Source organism: Centruroides vittatus, unplaced genomic scaffold (genome assembly GCF_030686945.1).
Source record: "Centruroides vittatus isolate TY-2023 unplaced genomic scaffold, ASM3068694v2 scaffold_1152, whole genome shotgun sequence".
Lineage (NCBI taxonomy): Eukaryota > Metazoa > Arthropoda > Arachnida > Scorpiones > Buthidae > Centruroides > Centruroides vittatus.
This window is the reverse complement of record NW_027122670.1, coordinates 2,349,966-2,367,603: the sequence shown is the minus strand read 5'-3', so window position 1 is coordinate 2,367,603 and position 17,638 is coordinate 2,349,966. Positions and strand designations below refer to the sequence as shown.

General features: G+C 32.2%; 1 protein-coding gene and 1 long non-coding RNA gene across 2 annotated transcripts; one reads left to right on the top strand and one right to left on the bottom strand.

The window, feature by feature from the left end:
- Positions 1 to 14,358: 14,358 nt before the first annotated feature.
- LOC136986612 (uncharacterized) lies at positions 14,359 to 14,819 on the top strand. The gene is made up of 2 exons (XR_010882501.1): positions 14,359 to 14,442; positions 14,572 to 14,819. It is a non-coding gene; the product is annotated as an uncharacterized lncRNA (long non-coding RNA).
- Positions 14,820 to 15,643: 824 nt separating this feature from the next.
- On the bottom strand, positions 15,644 to 16,915 carry LOC136986546 (E3 ubiquitin-protein ligase TRAIP-like). Its single transcript, XM_067284106.1, has one exon. The coding sequence runs from the start codon at positions 16,833 to 16,835 to the stop codon at positions 15,786 to 15,788; it is 1,050 nt and encodes a 349-aa protein (XP_067140207.1). The 5' UTR covers positions 16,836 to 16,915; the 3' UTR covers positions 15,644 to 15,785.
- Between the last annotated feature and the right edge of the window lie 723 nt (positions 16,916 to 17,638).

The window sequence follows — 17,638 nt, the reverse complement described above, 5'->3', positions numbered from 1 at the left end:
GATTATTATAAAAATTTTCGTTAGGCTTAAAATCGACGAAAATTCAACACGAAGCGACATGCAACGGAGAAAAATTCAACAGGAAGCGATACGCAACGGAGAAAAATTTGAACATCGGACAGGTTAATGTATTTTTTCGTACAAAGTCGGAAACTGGAACAAATCATTAACTGGAAGGACCCCAGTCCCCAATTGGTTCCACTTATCGACGCTCTACTGTATTTCGATGTAAATATAACCTCGAAGTAATGTGTTGCAGTGAGAATTACTGTGTTTTATTTAATTTCTGAGAATTTTTATGGTGGTATATGCGGTGGTGATATTCGAAATATTTAACAAAGGGTTCGCTAGCAGAAAATTTTTCCCTGAGAATCACCGACAAACGAAATGGAAGTTTTGGCTAGAAATAAATACAATACCTTTTCTTGCGATATATCTAATGATCAGTGGCGTATTTGGAACGTAACGAGCCCTGGGCGAAGACCAGGTAACAATAGTATATTAGTGCTGTCGACCTTTTTTTTTGTTTTTTTCTTAGGTAGAGAAATTTTTCAACCCGAATAGCACTGCTGATAATAGACAGATGCCATCATTTCTCGAAATACAATATCCTTTTCATTTCTCTGTCCATAGCCCGACACGTCTTCCACAGCCATCTTGTATTATCTTGCGCGCGTGAGATTGTGGGATCTCTCTTATGACTGAATCTAGTTTCAAGAACTCCCTTGAATCGATCGCGATTAAACCTCGTTTCGGTCGAGATTGAAACGGTCGAGAGAGATCGCACCAAGACATAGTCCCCGACCTTGCTCACAATCTAGATTGAAATGCTCGGTGCGAACGGGGTATAAGGCTCTAGTTTAGTAGTATTACAGAGTATAATACGTATATTTTAATATATTTTTAAAAAAAACTAAACTACTGAGAAATGTTCCGTGTGTTTAACAAGGTTCGTAAAACTGAAAATTTTAACAACGGGTTCGGCTGAACCTGTGCGAACCCGCTGAATATTACCACTGGGTATATGAGAAATGAATACACTACATCATCCATGCAGGACAATCCAGTTTTAAATGATTTTAATATAACATCATCCATTCTTGTCTTCAATCCATCTAGCTACGTATATTGGTTCGGAAGTCGCATAGCCGAGGTGCTAAGGCGTCAGCTTACCGCTCTAGAAAACCCGGGATCGAATCCGGGCGAAAATAAAGCCTATTAGGATAAGTACATGTACAGTGCAGTACCTATAATTGAAAAGGCTAAATAGACGGCCGGATGGCCGAGCGGTAAAGGTGGCAGCCTACCGCTCTGGGGGACCCGGGATCGAATCCGAATGGGTCAAATAATCCCCAGGAATTTTTCGGGGGGGTGGTCCGTTCGGATATGTCGGGCCCCGTCCCTCACCACCCGGTCGCCCCATTGTGGGCCTGGCCGAACCCATAATGGGCCTACTAAAAGAGGCCCTCTTAGTGCCCACAGGGCGGAAAGAGTAAAAAAAAAAGAAAAGAAGCTGACAAAAAACAACGAGTTAAAAACAATTTTTAAATTAAATGACAAATTTATTAATATAATATTAATATTTATTAATACTATGTAGCCAGTTAATTAAACTAAAACTAATAATTAAATTTAAAAATAATAAAATAATAGCGAGATTGAGGCCGAAGTTTTCAAGGCGAAAACGTGTACGTCGGCCTTGTAAGCCTGCTTTCCTGTAAGCCTAGAAGTCTGACAATGACGTTTGGAAAGTCAGTTGAATTATGCTCGACATTCCAAACGCCATTGTCAAACTTCTATGTTTACAGGAAAGCGGCGCTGAACGTCCGACATACACGTTTTCGCCTTGAAAACTTCGGCCTCAATCTCGCTAATAATTAAAACTGGCCTTTACACCAAAACTGAAACGAAAATAATTATAAAATAAAATAAATAATTAATTTTAATTAAAATCGAAATCAAATCAATTGAAACACGATATTTCGGAGTGTAGATATAGTATGATACTTGTGGGTCCCGATAGATTTGATTATATTTCATCTTGGTAGTCAGAGTTGAAATCTCTATTTATAGCACTTCGTAAAGTGTTAGTTTCGGTTTGTGTTTCGGTTACCGGTGAGAGAACATTTTTCTTTTAATACTATACATAAAGAATAAATATAGGTATAGATATAAATAAAGTAATATATAATATAATATTGCCTTTATAGGCATTTTTTATACATGAAATGTTAGCAGTGGCGTGCCGTGACATTCGATGATAGGGAAGCTATGTTTCTGTAAGAAGCCGACTTACAGGGGCAACCAATTAATTGCGCGTCAGGGCCCGTTCGTATTCGTTTGTTCGATAAGCCAGTAAAAACCGTATACTTCTTTAAATGTATTTTTAATAGATTATCTGACGTACTTAATAAATAAGAAAGTTCAATATAATTACCTCCGTTATTAGATTCAATAAATTCCCCATGCCCTCTAAATGCAAATTCTTGCTTTGAGAAAAAACATATAACATCTGTTAATTTAGATATATCTATTAATCGTAATTATCTTGTTATAATTTGCAATATTTATTTTATATTGTCTACCAATGTTAAATTCTATTCCGCTTTGATTTCCAAATTGCTTCAATTTTTGTCATAAATTTTATCGTCAAAATGTCGAAATATTTTTGTTGACGTATTTATATTTAATTTAGGCATTGGTCTTTCTCTTTTAATAATGTTTTCTTTTTCATTATATGGTTTTGAGCCAAAACTTTTTTAAAATAAATTTTTTAATCACTAGCCACGATATAAGGGCTAAAATTAAAATTATAAAAAAAAACTTACTTGGTAAAACAAAATGTGTGATAAATATGCATACCTAGTACAAAAAATTCTTCAATTGTATGAATATACTTTTAAAGAAACTTATAATTAAATATAACTTTGTGAAGAAACGTACATAAAAATAACAAAATATTCTTTACTTTTTAAATCTTAAAACAATCCACTTAGTGAAATAGCTCCCTACGAGTGGCTAATGAATGGAATCAGAGACGGTCCAGGTAGGATGGTGTGCGTGCCAAATCCCGAGGGTGCCGATACCGGTCAATGTCAAATGCCTCTTTTGTCGCATCACTAGTATATATCAAAGGATGCGACAGGGTTGTTTTAGATTTTAAACGTTTCTCACCATAGCTGTAAAAATCTAAATATGTTAAACTTAACAGATTGTCCCTCGTTCGTTTTCTAACTAATTGGTTTTAGGACCAAGTGTTCACGGAAATTTCCAAAATTTACAACTTTTCGGTCACTCTCATTGAACTGGAAAAATTTCTGTCTTTATTACATCTAATATTATGAAGACATCAGACCCACTGTACTCGGCAAGAGATTGGTTCAGTTAAGCTTCTGTTTAAGTCAAATTTCGGCTCTTTCATCAGAATTTTATTTATGTTTCTAATTTCCTAATCGCTTAATTATTTAACTACTTCTTAAGTAAAAATAAGTCGAAACCGGTTACTTTGTACTTGAATATCTGTAGTCTTTGGAAAGAAGTGGAAAGAAATTTTTATGACAACCGATACATAAATCGTAAATTTAAGGAAAATAAATTCTAGAGCTTTTTTTGTACCATTGTGCGTCTCATTCATTAAATTTGGTTGTAAATGATGCTGCCAAAGTAACAGTTAATTTTTTAACACTGTATTAGAATTGTACACGTTTTTTCTCCATCCCCTTACAGATGGGACATACTAAATCGTAATATCACCGGTTTAACATTGAAATCCGTAAGTAATATAAGATGGGAGAGCGGAATAAATGCAGAATAAATATATCAAATATTTTAATGGATTTTTTTTTTAAACTCCTGTCATCTATACAGAACTATCATAAAAACGTTCCAGTAAACTCCTATCGGTTGGGTTAAGTTATAAATCTAGTCTAGGGTGGGCAAGCTTTTTTATAACGTGGGCCAGAATAAATTTTACGTTTTTTCCGCGGGCCGTAGTAGTTAATTGACGCCTTCTTGTGACTCGTAATTTTTTTAGTCTGCAAATATGAAATAAATAAATAAAAAGTTAATTACTACATTTATTTCTCTTATCGTTATCGAAAATTACAAAGAATTGGAAAAATAACTATTAATTAGTTATTTTTCCAATTTAATAATCTATTAAAGATCTCGCGGGCCGGATAGAGACTTTTCGCGAGTCGTAGCTGGCCCGCGGGCCGGGGGTTGCCCGCCGTTGATCTAGTCTACTCATGATTCGCTTAATCGGGCGAGGGCGGCCGAATATCTAGCAGGCAGACGGCTAACAGCCCACAACCGGTCCGGGATATAAAATTAGATGCTTTATGCGTGTGTTGCTTCTACCAGCTAAACCGGGTGAGGTTGGTGCTCTGTAAACCGCATGTGCCAATGCCTATATAATCTGACTGATTGGAGACTGACACGGTTTCGACACTCCTTCCGCCACTGAATTATTCGAATATGCAATAGCAATCTTATCGTTCTTTTTCACATGTAGTATAGAAATTTGTAAAAGATACATAATGCAGTTATAATAAAATATTACTTTTAATTAATGCAAGATAGGTTAAAATATGAAAATTTATATTTTATAAAATACAAGGGAAGGTCATTGGAAGGTGGAATCGGCGCTTCCATCGCTTCCAATGACGGCACGTCACTGAATGTTAGCTTGTTTGAGTCGGGAACGGATTAATCCATTTTACATTGTTTTTTTTTATGAGAAAATTTGTTTCGGTTTGAGAACAAATGGATTACCGAACAACTTTTAGGAACGAATTAAATTCGTAAACAGAAATTTGACTGTATTGCTTTTAGTATTTTATTCTTTTATAGCTACGTAATTTTCGGCTATTAATCCGGATTCACCATGCCACGATTTCTGAGGAAATTTAACTAATTTTTTTCTTTTTATTTCTTAGTAAATTCTAAACTCCAACCATGTACATTTTGGTAATAGATAAAATAATAAAATGTACTTTAAGTGAGTATTGTAATATAAGCAGTGAGTTGTCGGGCTCTTTGAGAAATTGTATGGATGAAAAAAATTGTAATTGATGTGAAAAACAAAACGAAATTGTCCAAATGTAACGCTCCAACTGAAAAGGGGTAAAAAACCCTAAATGATCAGTACAGTACATTTTGGAGTTTAGAGTTTACTAAGAAAAATAACCAAGTTAAGTTTCCTCAGAAATAGTGGTATATTAAGTCCGGATTAACAGCCGAAAAAATACGTAGCTATAAAAGAATAAAATTCTAAAAAGAAAAATAATGACTAGAAGCTTTACGAATAAAACTAAATATTGTGTTCCCTCTATACCTACAACTTCATATTTCTATTTAAATCTTGAGTCATGTGTAATTTGCCAGTAAATTTCATTTAGGTCGAATGGCCGAGCTGACAAGGTGGTAGCCTACCGCTCTGAGGGACCCAAGTTCGCATCCGAACGGGTCGAAAAATCCCAAAAATTTTTTTTGAGGGGGGTCCGTTCGGATATGTCAGGCCCCGTCCCTCACAACCCGGCCGCCCCATTGTGGGCCTGGCCGAACCCATAATGGGCTTGCAAAAAGCGTCCCTCTTAGTGCCCACAGGGTGGAAAGAGTTTTAAAAAAAGTAGATTTAATTTTGTTATATCATTATTAGTGTTTGACAAAAAGTACATTTAAAAGTTTATTTAAGATTATGAATAAAAATTAATCACAATTTAAAAAATATGTTTTACGTTCTAGTGAAGATGACTGATTCATTGATTGAGATATCATTATATTAAAGCTATGGTCTTCATCTTCGTCTGTTGATGACGGTTCATACGGAGTCTATGGCTGTTCACCTTTACTCCAAGAGACTTTGTGGGTGATCGCTATGCGACCGAAGCGCCAGCCTTATAGAATGACCTAATCGCGCGCGGGGGAAAGAATGCCTTCCGGGAGGACTTTTTCCTACTCAGACGTCATCGACATAGAGAAAACCCGGAAAACTCCATGCTGCCAACCCGAGATGCGAACCCACAACCGAACTCCCAGTGTTCAGGGTTTAGTCCACTCAAGCTATGGTTTACATTTGCTGGTTTATATTTTCAGGCGTAATATTATTTTTAATATTTTTCATTTTTATTTATATTACATGGTGTGAGTTGAATATTGATTGACTTAGCAAGGTATGGCATTTCAAAACACATATTTTTTCATTTTATGTAGGGTGATAAAAGGCGTCAAACGCATGTCTTGCCCTGGCGGCATAAACTCTAGCGCTGGCTCTGGTGATAATGTCAACCAACAACAGCGTAGAACGGAATCGGCGCCTAGGCCCGCATTAATCATGGAACGTAGACTGAATTCGAATCTGGATTCCGATTAGGAAAGGCAAACAACTAATCGTACGATCAAATAGCAGATTAAGAATGGTGAAAACATGGTTATTTTTTAAAATAAATTTCCATCTTAACAAATTTAGATGGCTTAATGGCAGAGGATGTAAAGACACTATCTCGAAGATCCAGGTTCAGGTAGGCTCAGAAATTTTCATTTATGAATTATCCAGAAATATCAAGCCTTCATCACCCGGCTGCTTCCAGCTCCGCGAGGAAACAGCACGGGCCTATGGTAAAACCTGCAGGCATTCGGCTCCTCTCCTGAAACATTTTCCCATCTGTCTGGTCCAAACGATCCACTCCCCAATCTTTTTATTTGAGAGATTATTCCATATTCCCTTCTCTGCACACCGCAGTGATATATCCTTGCAAAGAAACAAAGAAATTTACTTTAAAAAACGGGCTCTCGTTTCTTTGTAAGGGTCTGGCTCTGTCAGCGTTGGCTGCTCCCATCATATGTTGACGTCACTCGTGATGAGCATTGGTAAAGGTCCTTTTAGTGAGGTTTAAAATTTTTATTCGATATTAGGAGAATATGTCTGTTAACTTTCTTTAATTTTTAAATATTTGATTTAATTGCATGTATTACGATTTGTTGAAATTTATAGGCACGTTTTTAAGGTCCAGCGAGGAAACAAGAATGTCATCATCATTAACGTAATTTAGCTAGATATTTCAGCTGATCAGTCAATAAGACGGCTGTTCCTAAAGGTTCTATTTGTTATTAATTTAATCGTATTTGATTTTTTTTTTTTTAGTTTGTCTCAAACAAGCAGTTATTTGCGTTTCATCTTTTAATCCACAATTTAGACATTTGATTAAATTTATAAATATCATTGTTGCGGGACGCCAATGATACGCTTTCTTCACAAAGCGAACTCCCAGTCTAACGAAGTTCGGGAACTTCGTAATCTTTCATTTAAAATGTCATTATTATTAGGGTAAATTAGTGTTACATGGTGAATAAATTTTTTAGAAACTGCGAGTGTAAAAATAAATTTTATTTTAAAAAGCTAACTGGACTAGAACAAACAACATAACGAAAAAAATAAGTGTTTTCAGAAAAACAGATTCCAAAAAATAAAATATAATTTTCTGCTAATTCATCAACTCACCCTTAGAGGTGTGGGTTAGTTGGTGAACAGTATACGGATCAGCCCTTTACCAGAGCCTACTCTGTTGTTTTTGACCGATTACTGGTTAGACTCATTATTTAAGCTTCTAAAGCAATGATTTTCAAACTTTTTGAACAAATGTCCCCATGGTTTCATAAACCCAACGCTCTCCAACCGTACTCCAACATCCCCTAATCCATTTTCCCTTGTGTGAGAAAGGCTTAGACATATTCTTAGAAAAACTTTCCTCACACTTTGTGTCCACAACTGGAAACCATTAAACGCAATGTTTTATCTTATCCGTTTTAACAGAGGAAAGGGAAAGGTTGTCAGTGGCCTTAACCCTCGCCCATGGTCACCGTTCAGTATCCTGCTTCCAACCTCCCCCTGCTATCCACTTCTTTCATTTCGCCCGCTAGATTTACTCACCTCCACTGTTCTAAAGTATTAGTGTACATACAGAAATCCAAAGTCGTTCGCTAATCTTAAGATTTTCAAAGCTACAATAAACTACATGTGAAAAACATCTTGTAAGTCAGAAACATAAACATTTGATTTATTCACACTTTTTACCTAATTTTCAATTATTTTACAGTAAATGTGCCTAAAAGGCAAACAAAGCAAGAATGGCTTTCAACTAACACAATAACGCTCTCTAATGTGACAAATAGTACGAAAATAAATAAATACAGTACTGCAAGCATAAAGTTATCGGGCTGCAATTTGAAAAAAATTGTAGATCTATAAATTACCACTGTCGTCCCTCTGTCTGTCCGCTGTCCTTCCTTAATCTCGATAACAGAGTTAGATAGATGAATGCCAAACCAGATACGGAAATCTTAAGAGCAGAAGACCTCGATTAACTGTATGCGAACTTCTGATATAAACCGAAAATCACTTTATTTCAATTCAAAAATTTTCCCTGAGCAGTTACATAGATAATCGGCACGATTCCATTGCTAGAGGAAAAGTATTATGTACAGGGGTAAGACATTACTAATTTGAGACGGAGAACATATATTTTAAAGTAAAATAAATTAAAAAACACGATTAAAAATTGCAGCCCGGCATTGTGGCGATGTCACAATAAAATAATTGCTCGTTTTCTATCAAATTTTCCTTTGATAATATATTGAAATGATCTACATGCGCTATCGTAACTATGCTTACAATAAACAAATTTACTTAAAGAAGTCCGAATTATCTTTTAGGTATGATTACTCGCAGTCTTTCTCGCTCTCGTAAAATGTACTAGAAGTTATTCAAGTATAATGTCACCAATTTTAAATCTTTTTTCATTACCTAACTCTCCCGGTCACATTTTTACACTCCATACTGATGTCACACTTGGTTTACCATTCAGATATTAAAATTAAGCATTTCTGTAAAACAGGTCTACACTACATTAATTTATTCATATTTCCTGCCAAAGCAAGCTAATTTTAAAATTAGGATAATAGAAAAAGAAAAACATGAAATTCACTGATTTACCATAGAAGAAGAGTCCGATGACGTTGTACTAAGTAACTCCTAAAGTTAATATGTTATATATCGATATACCTTTCAGCTGTAATCTGTAAAGATTAAATATAAAAGTTTGTCATATGCTGTATGTGGTACTGTTACAAAGTGAGGAAAGATTATTTTTCGTGGAAAAATTTTTAAAAGTGCAACAACATTTTTCAGAATTTACTCCGATTTCAAAACACAGGTTAAAAATTTTTAAAAAATTATTTTCGAAGAATGAAAAAGATTTACAATATTAATAAATGTTAAATTTTGTTATTAATGTGAATGTTATAAAACTGAAAATTGTGATTTAGCTATTTGACATATTAGAAATTATAAGAAGAACAATTTAAATGTTATTGTTAAACAAAGATTTGAAAATATTGCATGTCGGAATAAAAATATTAGCATAATGAAACTATACAATTATGTTAACGTGATTAAATATGATGCCTTTGTCTTATATCGTCCGATTTTATACTGTCAATAAATTCTACCAGGCAGCAGAATTTATGGACAGTATGTATTTACAGTATGTATCACGATATTAATTGTTTATTTACTTTTTTAGTCTAATTTTATTCTCCACTGTAATATTTTGTCTCTTTCGATTTTACTCCTTTTCCGCTCACAAAAATGGCTTTTTAGATAGAAGTACGACTTGCTTCCAAGTCATCATCAGAACTTGTCATCATGTGTCAAACTTTCGCTTATATGTATATACAGTGTATACATTTTCCCCCCTGTATATTATATTTATTTTTTAAATATTTCTCTTTTTTATCGGATGTATACATTTGCTTATTTATTTTCTTTTCTATTAGTTCACAAACTAGTTTTTTATTATTAATTATTGATTTGTCAATCGCATTTTCTGGTAATGATTGTGAAAAAGTTTTGACATACTTTTCTAGGATTCAAAAAAAATCCCAAAAAAATTTTATTTTGTTTTTACCTTCCTCATTTAATACATTTCCTTTTTTTTTAAACTTATATCTGTTATTGAAAACATTTTAGACTTATATGTAAACATGACAGATTAGAACAGCAGTTTGTTTATCAATATTTAATCATACAGTAATTCTATTTCAAAAATTGTTTTCTTATAGAAATAGAGGATAAATTAAATTATTAAAAAGAATTTCAAAAATTTTTTTTCAATAAAATTTCGTTTTCATCTATCAATACGTATTTAGGATTGAAGTAAAAATGAAAGCTTAAACTGGTATTTCCCCCCTTATTTTATAGTTATTATGAAATTCTATTCAGACGATCTTATCTCGATAAATATTTGTTGAGTCATTTTTTTTTAATTCTTTCCGCCCTGTAGGCACTAAGAGGGCCTCTTTTAGTAGGCCCATTATGGGTTCGGCCAGGCCCACAATGGGGCGACTGGGTGGTGAGGGACGGGGCCCGACATATCCGAACGGACCACCCCCCGAAAAATTCCTGGGGATTATTCGACCCGTTCGGATCCCCCAGAGCGGTAGGCTGCCACCTTTACCGCTCGGCCATCCGGCCGTCTTGTTGAGTCATGTTAGTATTAATAATCTTTTTACAAAAAGAATTGCTGTAGATAATGTACTGTAGATATATAAAGATAGGTATTTGACATTCAATAGATAAACATCTGAATATCTCAAAAAATTCAACTGGATACACGTGGATAATTTTAATGGAAAAGAAATTTTTTATTTAATTAATTGCAATAAGATATGTGAATTTAGAATGTGCGGTTTGTCTTTAATGCATTGATAATTATTAGTAAATCTTAAATTATTCATTAACTGGAATATCATAATATCAAACTAATATTTGCAACCTTAGATAATTTAAATATTCATTTTAAAATAGAATAATTTGTTTTATAAAGTTACAAAAGTTTATTCGAAATAGCAATATTTGTAATTCTTTCTATTTAAAAATACAGCAATTCAAGGCCGTACATATGGGATTTTTAGGAAATTTAACCCCTCCCATTTGGCAATTCAAACAGAAAAATGTTACTGTGTTACAAAATAATATATTATATATACTGTAATTTGTGTTTATTTGAACTCATTCAGTTTCTCCTTAGTCTACTGTAAGTCTATTGTATTTTGTTATTCTATATACCTATATCATAAAAATTCATATGTTTACGAATTTTTATGTATGTTATATACTTACAATACGTTAAAAACTAATATGTTTTTTTTAAAACTCACTCTTGAAAACCCTGCGTACGGGTTGTTGCAATTAGAATTCAAAGTAAAATAAATAATAAGAAATTTTTATCTTATTAAAAATATTTATTTAATATTAAATTCACATAAGAAAATACTTAGATAATACACTATTTAATAAATTTCATTGAATTCATTTATCTTTAAATTTTAAATTCTTATTAGGTAATATTGTATGATTCTTCCTGTTATAACGGTTCCTGTTACTGTTCCAGTGAATTAAAGCTTGCAGCTAGCTTCCGAGATTATTTTTGCTATTACAAGTAAGAGAAAATGATTTTTACAGGGTATATTCATTTTCGTGCCTGTGAAAGACATGGGTAATAACAAAAGATATGGAAAGAAAGATATTAGCATTTGAAAGAAACTGTTACAGAAAGATCTTACAAATAGGATGGATGCAGAAAGTCACAAACGAAGAACTTTATAATAGGATACATATGAAAAAGAATCCCTTACAAAAATTATACAATCGAAACTTCAACTGTTTGGACACATCACAAGAATGAATGGAAACAGGAAAATTAATTCTAGTCTATGGTATTATGGATGGATCTAACAAAAGAGACAGACAATATAGAGAATGAATGTGAAGAAGTGGTGTGGAGCGAATGTACAGGAATTGAGAAACTTGGCAATGAATAGAGAGAAATGGAAGGAAATAGTGGAAAAAGCATCAGACACCAACGGGCAATGAGCTCACAGTTGATGATGATGATGATGATGATATTCATTTTCTGTAACTTATTATTAAACACTTTTAATGCTAGCTTAAATTATCTTTATTATCTATTTGAAAATTAATATATTTTCTTAAAAAATCAAATAAAATTATTTTAAAATATTAATTTTTAAAGAAAATCAATGAATTAGAATTTATAATTATTTTGTTAATATAAATTGTTTTCTAATAACTTCACTCCGTTAATTAAGTCTGATAAGATTTTACTTATTATTCTATTCAATAGCATTACACGTGATGATAAAGCGGTACGAAACATAATGTATTATGTTATAAAAGTGCGATGACATTGAAATATTTCCTTAATATTTTACACCATCTTCAGTTGTGTAATAGAGCACAATAAGATTTCAGAGAATCGCCATGAATTTGAAATCTTCTTTGAATCCATTCCTGATTTTCTAATTTATCTTGAATTCGTTCTCTTTTCTTAGTGATGTTGGCCGATCATCTCCTTGAGAGTCAGGAGTCAGGCCCATTATAATAAGAGAAATTGTCGTGTTTTGTTGTAGTCGATATTATGGTTACTGTTTCTTACTATCCAACCACAATTTCTTAGAATCTACGGTACGGATATCGATGTGCCAACGATAGATCCCTTGTCGTGGTGATACACTTAGATACGCTAGGATCAAAGACCTAACACGCTCATTGAGCGAAAAAATCGACCACAACGCGTTCTGACTTCTCAGATCCTGCCACAATGCGAATTTCGCTTCATGATGGCACTTTAAAAAATGTGCGCAACACGTTTTTGCATATTCAGTAAGACCACAGAGCGAAATTCATGTCAATATTCTTTTAATAATCACAACCATTAATAATCAATTTTACATAAAATCTGTCAAATAACTTTTATTTGCTAATATTTCACAATAACAAATTAATCAACTCCATGATTAATAAAAGAATTTTGATAAAATCTATTTTAATTCAAATATCAGCCCATCAGTAGCCAAACGGTTCCGTTTCCTGAACACTGGAAATTCGGTCGTGGGTTCGCACCTAGCCGGGACGTGGAGTTTTCCGGATTTTTTCCACGTCCGTAACGCATGAATAGGGGCCAGTTACACCTAAAAAGACCTCTCGGAAGGCATTCACCCTAGGCAGATCGTCAAGTGTTGCTTTGCCATAACTTAATAAAAACAAAATCTAACATAATCGATGAAATAGTGGAAGTTACTGAAATCAAACTTTTAAAAGATAAATATTTCATCTTATATAATTTGTTTTTCGTTTTTATAACAATTTTTCACTATAATCATACAAGAGCATTTAAAATTTTTTAATAAGTCATTTTTAACTGACGAGTTTTTTGAAAAAACTCTTTTCGCCTGCGGGCATTAAGAAGGCCTTTTTAACAAGCAGACGTCAACTATTCAGGATCGATTCCTGATCGATTCCTAGGGTTTTTCAACTCGTCTGAATCGATTCTCTGTCCCTTAGAGCGGTAAGTTTCCACCTTAACTGTTCGGCCATCCGGCAGTCGTTTTAAATTTTTCAGTTATAATAGGGACATCATTTTTGTGTTTTAAAAATATATTTGTACATCAAATCTTAAGTAATTAATTAACTTTTATATTCTATTCTTTCTAATTTTCTAATGGCAAACACAATATTAATTCGTAGACTATATTATTTAAATCTAAAAAAGTACCTATCGAAGTTTTTAATAATTTTATTTCAATTTTTATATTTTTACTCGCATCGTTATCTTTATTGTGAATAATATTAAATTTCGAAGTTTTAAAGTTATTATACTTTTAAATTTTGCGATATTTTATCTGAAAGTTTCAATTTGTATGGCAATATTTTATTTTATGATTCATTAGTTACGTTTTGATATTAATTATTTATTTAATAATATTTTGAACGTGTAATTTTTATGATATTTTGATGGGAGATAGCTGCTTTAAAAAACATTTTTACGGAATTGCATATACATATACTGTATTTACGTATCGTTTTACGCGTTCATAAAAGGAGTAGTAGTGTGAAAGGAAAGGGCTTTGAGAGATTCCAGTTGATCTATTGGGTTCTCTTAGAACTGGTGCCTTTTCTGTCTTGGCTATCTGTTTTTTGAGCATTTATTAAAATATTACAATTAGAAATAATTGTAAAATAGCAAATTTGTTTATTCGACATTTATTTTTAATTAAAAAATAGTTTTAAATACAATATAGTTATCAAATGTCATGTTTTAAATACAATATAGTTATCAAATGTCATGTTTTAAAACAAATTTCATAATAAATATTTGTATTTTAAATAACACGTGACACTAGGATTGTTCAAATTGTTTTCGTTACCAAATAAAATGTGATATTCTAATAAATGCATTATATAATATATAACGAGAAATCAATGTTGCGGTATTCAGGAAAACTCACTGAAAATGACTGTGAACTGTATAAAATGGATTTTATTTTTCGCTTTAATAATTTATTCATCTGCTGTAAGCGAAAGTAAGTCCGTTTATATATCCTATACATTGGTAATATAAGATATAATTAATTAAATTCAATTATATATTTTTAGTTCAAAAAGTGTTTTTAATGTAATTAGTAGAACTAATTTAATTCTTTTTTTTTTAGTTGACGAACAGTATTGTCCAGAACCATATAATATTTTTGATGCAAGTGGAAGAAGATGTGATAAAGCATGTCGTTCTGGAATTATCCAAAGCAATTGTCTGAAACTATTTGTTCCTCGCTGCGTGTGTGAGGATGATTATTATCGCAATGACGATGGATCGTGTGTATCCATATTTTTATGTCAGTAGACCAGTTAAACTTTAATAAATATATTTTTTGCTTGAAATAGCATATATGTATAATAAAAATCATGTTATATTCTTTAACGCGCTTAGGAATTAATAAACTTTGAATATAATACCGTATGTCCGTATTCATCGTTTCAATATCGTTTTTAAATAGAAAACACATTTATTAAGTTAAAATATAAGTTTTTATTAAGCTTAATAAAGTTAGTGGGATGATCGAGCGGAAATATTTTATGAAATTTATTGTTTTATAAAATACCATAAGATTCTATCTTTACGAAGTTCTCCGCATTTTTTAATAGTAACAATTGATAGTAGAAAAAACTTTTTAATGAGAATTCAATCAAATTTCTACCTTATGCGACCGCTAATTCATAAGTAATATAGAAATGGAACACACGGCACAATATAAATAAAAAATAAATTTTAATTGGGAAAATATTTTTGGACCATTTACTGGTGTTTCTTTTCCTTTTACTTTCGGGGTGCCAGGGATTCATGGGCAAAGAGCCCATCCATGGGTTAACAAGCCCATGGATGGGCTCTTTGCCCATCCACGGGCTTGCTAAAAAATTGCCCTCTTAGTGCCACATGGCACAAAGAGTTTAGTTTTTAAAAATTATAATTCTGACAAATGATTTTAAAAAGTACTTTTTATTTTAAAAAATATTTTCAATGTTACTACTTGTTTCCTAATTACGTCCCTTTTTCATGTATGGTTTTATGAATTATTTTAGAGAAGTTAGAAGTAAAACAGAACTTGTTATCCCTTTAATGTTTCGTTTATATATTTTTAGATTCAGTAAAATTCAGTGTTAATAAAATAAAATAAAAATTTGACGAATAAAAATACCATCGATTCTGAATAATTTTACAATAATTTTTATTTTTATAGTCTTATCGAAAAATTGTTCTATTTAAAATTTTGTTGCGGGAGAAAAAATTAGATTTAGTAAAAAAATTTCGAAAAAAATAAACTGATTTCAAAGTATAAGTTTATCACTTTTGACTTTTGCCTTGAAAAAATTAAATAAAAACCTTCAGGATGCCAAATACAGAGGGAAGAACAATACAGGCAATTAAACTGATGTATAATGGCATTGGTGATTGTAACATTTTATCATGTGCCATCTCAGCTTTTAGTTCTTCCTTTTCATTTATTTTATTCTCATAAATCATCATTTCATTTTCATAAACTTCCAATTGGCTTTTATAAATTTCAATTCTGTTCTTATAAATCTCCAATTCGGTTCTTTGGTTGTTGTTAATATTTATTTCCGTTTTCAGTTGTTCTTCCACTAGATTTTTTGCATTCTTCACTTTTTCTATCTCATTTTTCAGCTTTTCTACGTTAATTTTTTCTTTACCCAGTTCTTTTCTCATCTCCAGTTCACTATTTTTATAAATTTCAATTTCATTTTGATACAATTTTACTTCATTTTTCAGTGCTTTGTTTACGTTATTAATCATCTGTAATTCCTTTCTGGCTTCGATTTCTTTATTTTTATAAATTTCCCGTTCGCTTTTCAATATTTCAGCAGCTCCTTTCACGCTTTCCAGTTCGGATTTAATTTTCGATTCGTTTTTTTCATAATTTTCTAGTTGAGTGCATAAATCTTCGATAACATGTTTACTAATTTCGGATGTTTCCTCAAGATCTTTTATTTGATTAATATAGTTTTCTCTGTTTTGTATGGATAACTGGTATATTTTTTTAATTCTTCTGCCAGGTCCATGTATCTGCGAATTTGGTAAAGGAGGGTAGAGTACTTCGAGAACAGTTTCATCTCTTTGTTCATCATTGTTAGGATAACGAAGAATAAATTTACCCGTGTTACGAGTATCGAATAACGTAGATTTTAGATCTGAAACATCGGTTTTCTTTCTACAAATTGGGCAGGATTCGTTATGAGATAGCCACATAATGATACAATTTCGGCAATAAGTATGGCCACAAGAACATTTTACTGGATTTTTGAAAGCAGATCGGCAAATACTGCATATTATTTCTTTCATTTCTTCGTTCAGAGGTATATAAAAAGTGTTTTGTTCTTGTGAAGAAGAAGGTGTGTCCATTTTTCAATTTCGTTCGTTTAGTTCTTTAAAAGATTAGGCCAAAAAATATTCGAACAATGACTTAATAATAAAACTGTTTAATAATCGATACTTTAACTTTGTAAGTAGGGCAAGAAATTATTTAAAAATTAAATTTTATTTTGTTATAATATTAAAATTGCTGTAAAATAATAAATATATTTAAAATTAGTATAAATTTCGGACATTTTCTAACAGTATTAAACAGATTTTTAAAAAATACTTTAATGCGAGTAATGCGTTCCGTAGTTAAAACTATTAATACTTTTAGCTAATGATACTGAATTTCCTTGCAAATCAATATTATATTGTTAGATCATTACTTATAGGCTAATTATTCAAGTATTTGTAATTTTTAAGTTAGTATCTCTGGGCTAAAGTGGCCGAGTGAATGAAACCACTGAACACTGGTAGTTGGTCGTGGATTCGCACCTCGCCACCAGGTTGGCTACGTGGAGATTTCCGGGTTTCCTTTACGTTGGTAACACCTAAATAGGGATCAGTTTTCCATATTTCCACAAATATGATCACGAATAAACGAATTTTGAGTTTAATATGTTAACGTGTCAAGTTTCACTTTCTAAACTATGGATGCGTGCGGGGAATGTGGGGAGTTTCGTTTGACGATCTATTTCATGTTGTATTATGTTTAGTCAATCTGATTTTCAAACCCAATCTAAACTTATTTTCTTCTTAACATTATTATTGATACTCTACCTGAAATCGATCGTTAAACGAAACTGATCACTCCGCTCCTGTTGCTCGTCGCACCACGTTACTCCGAT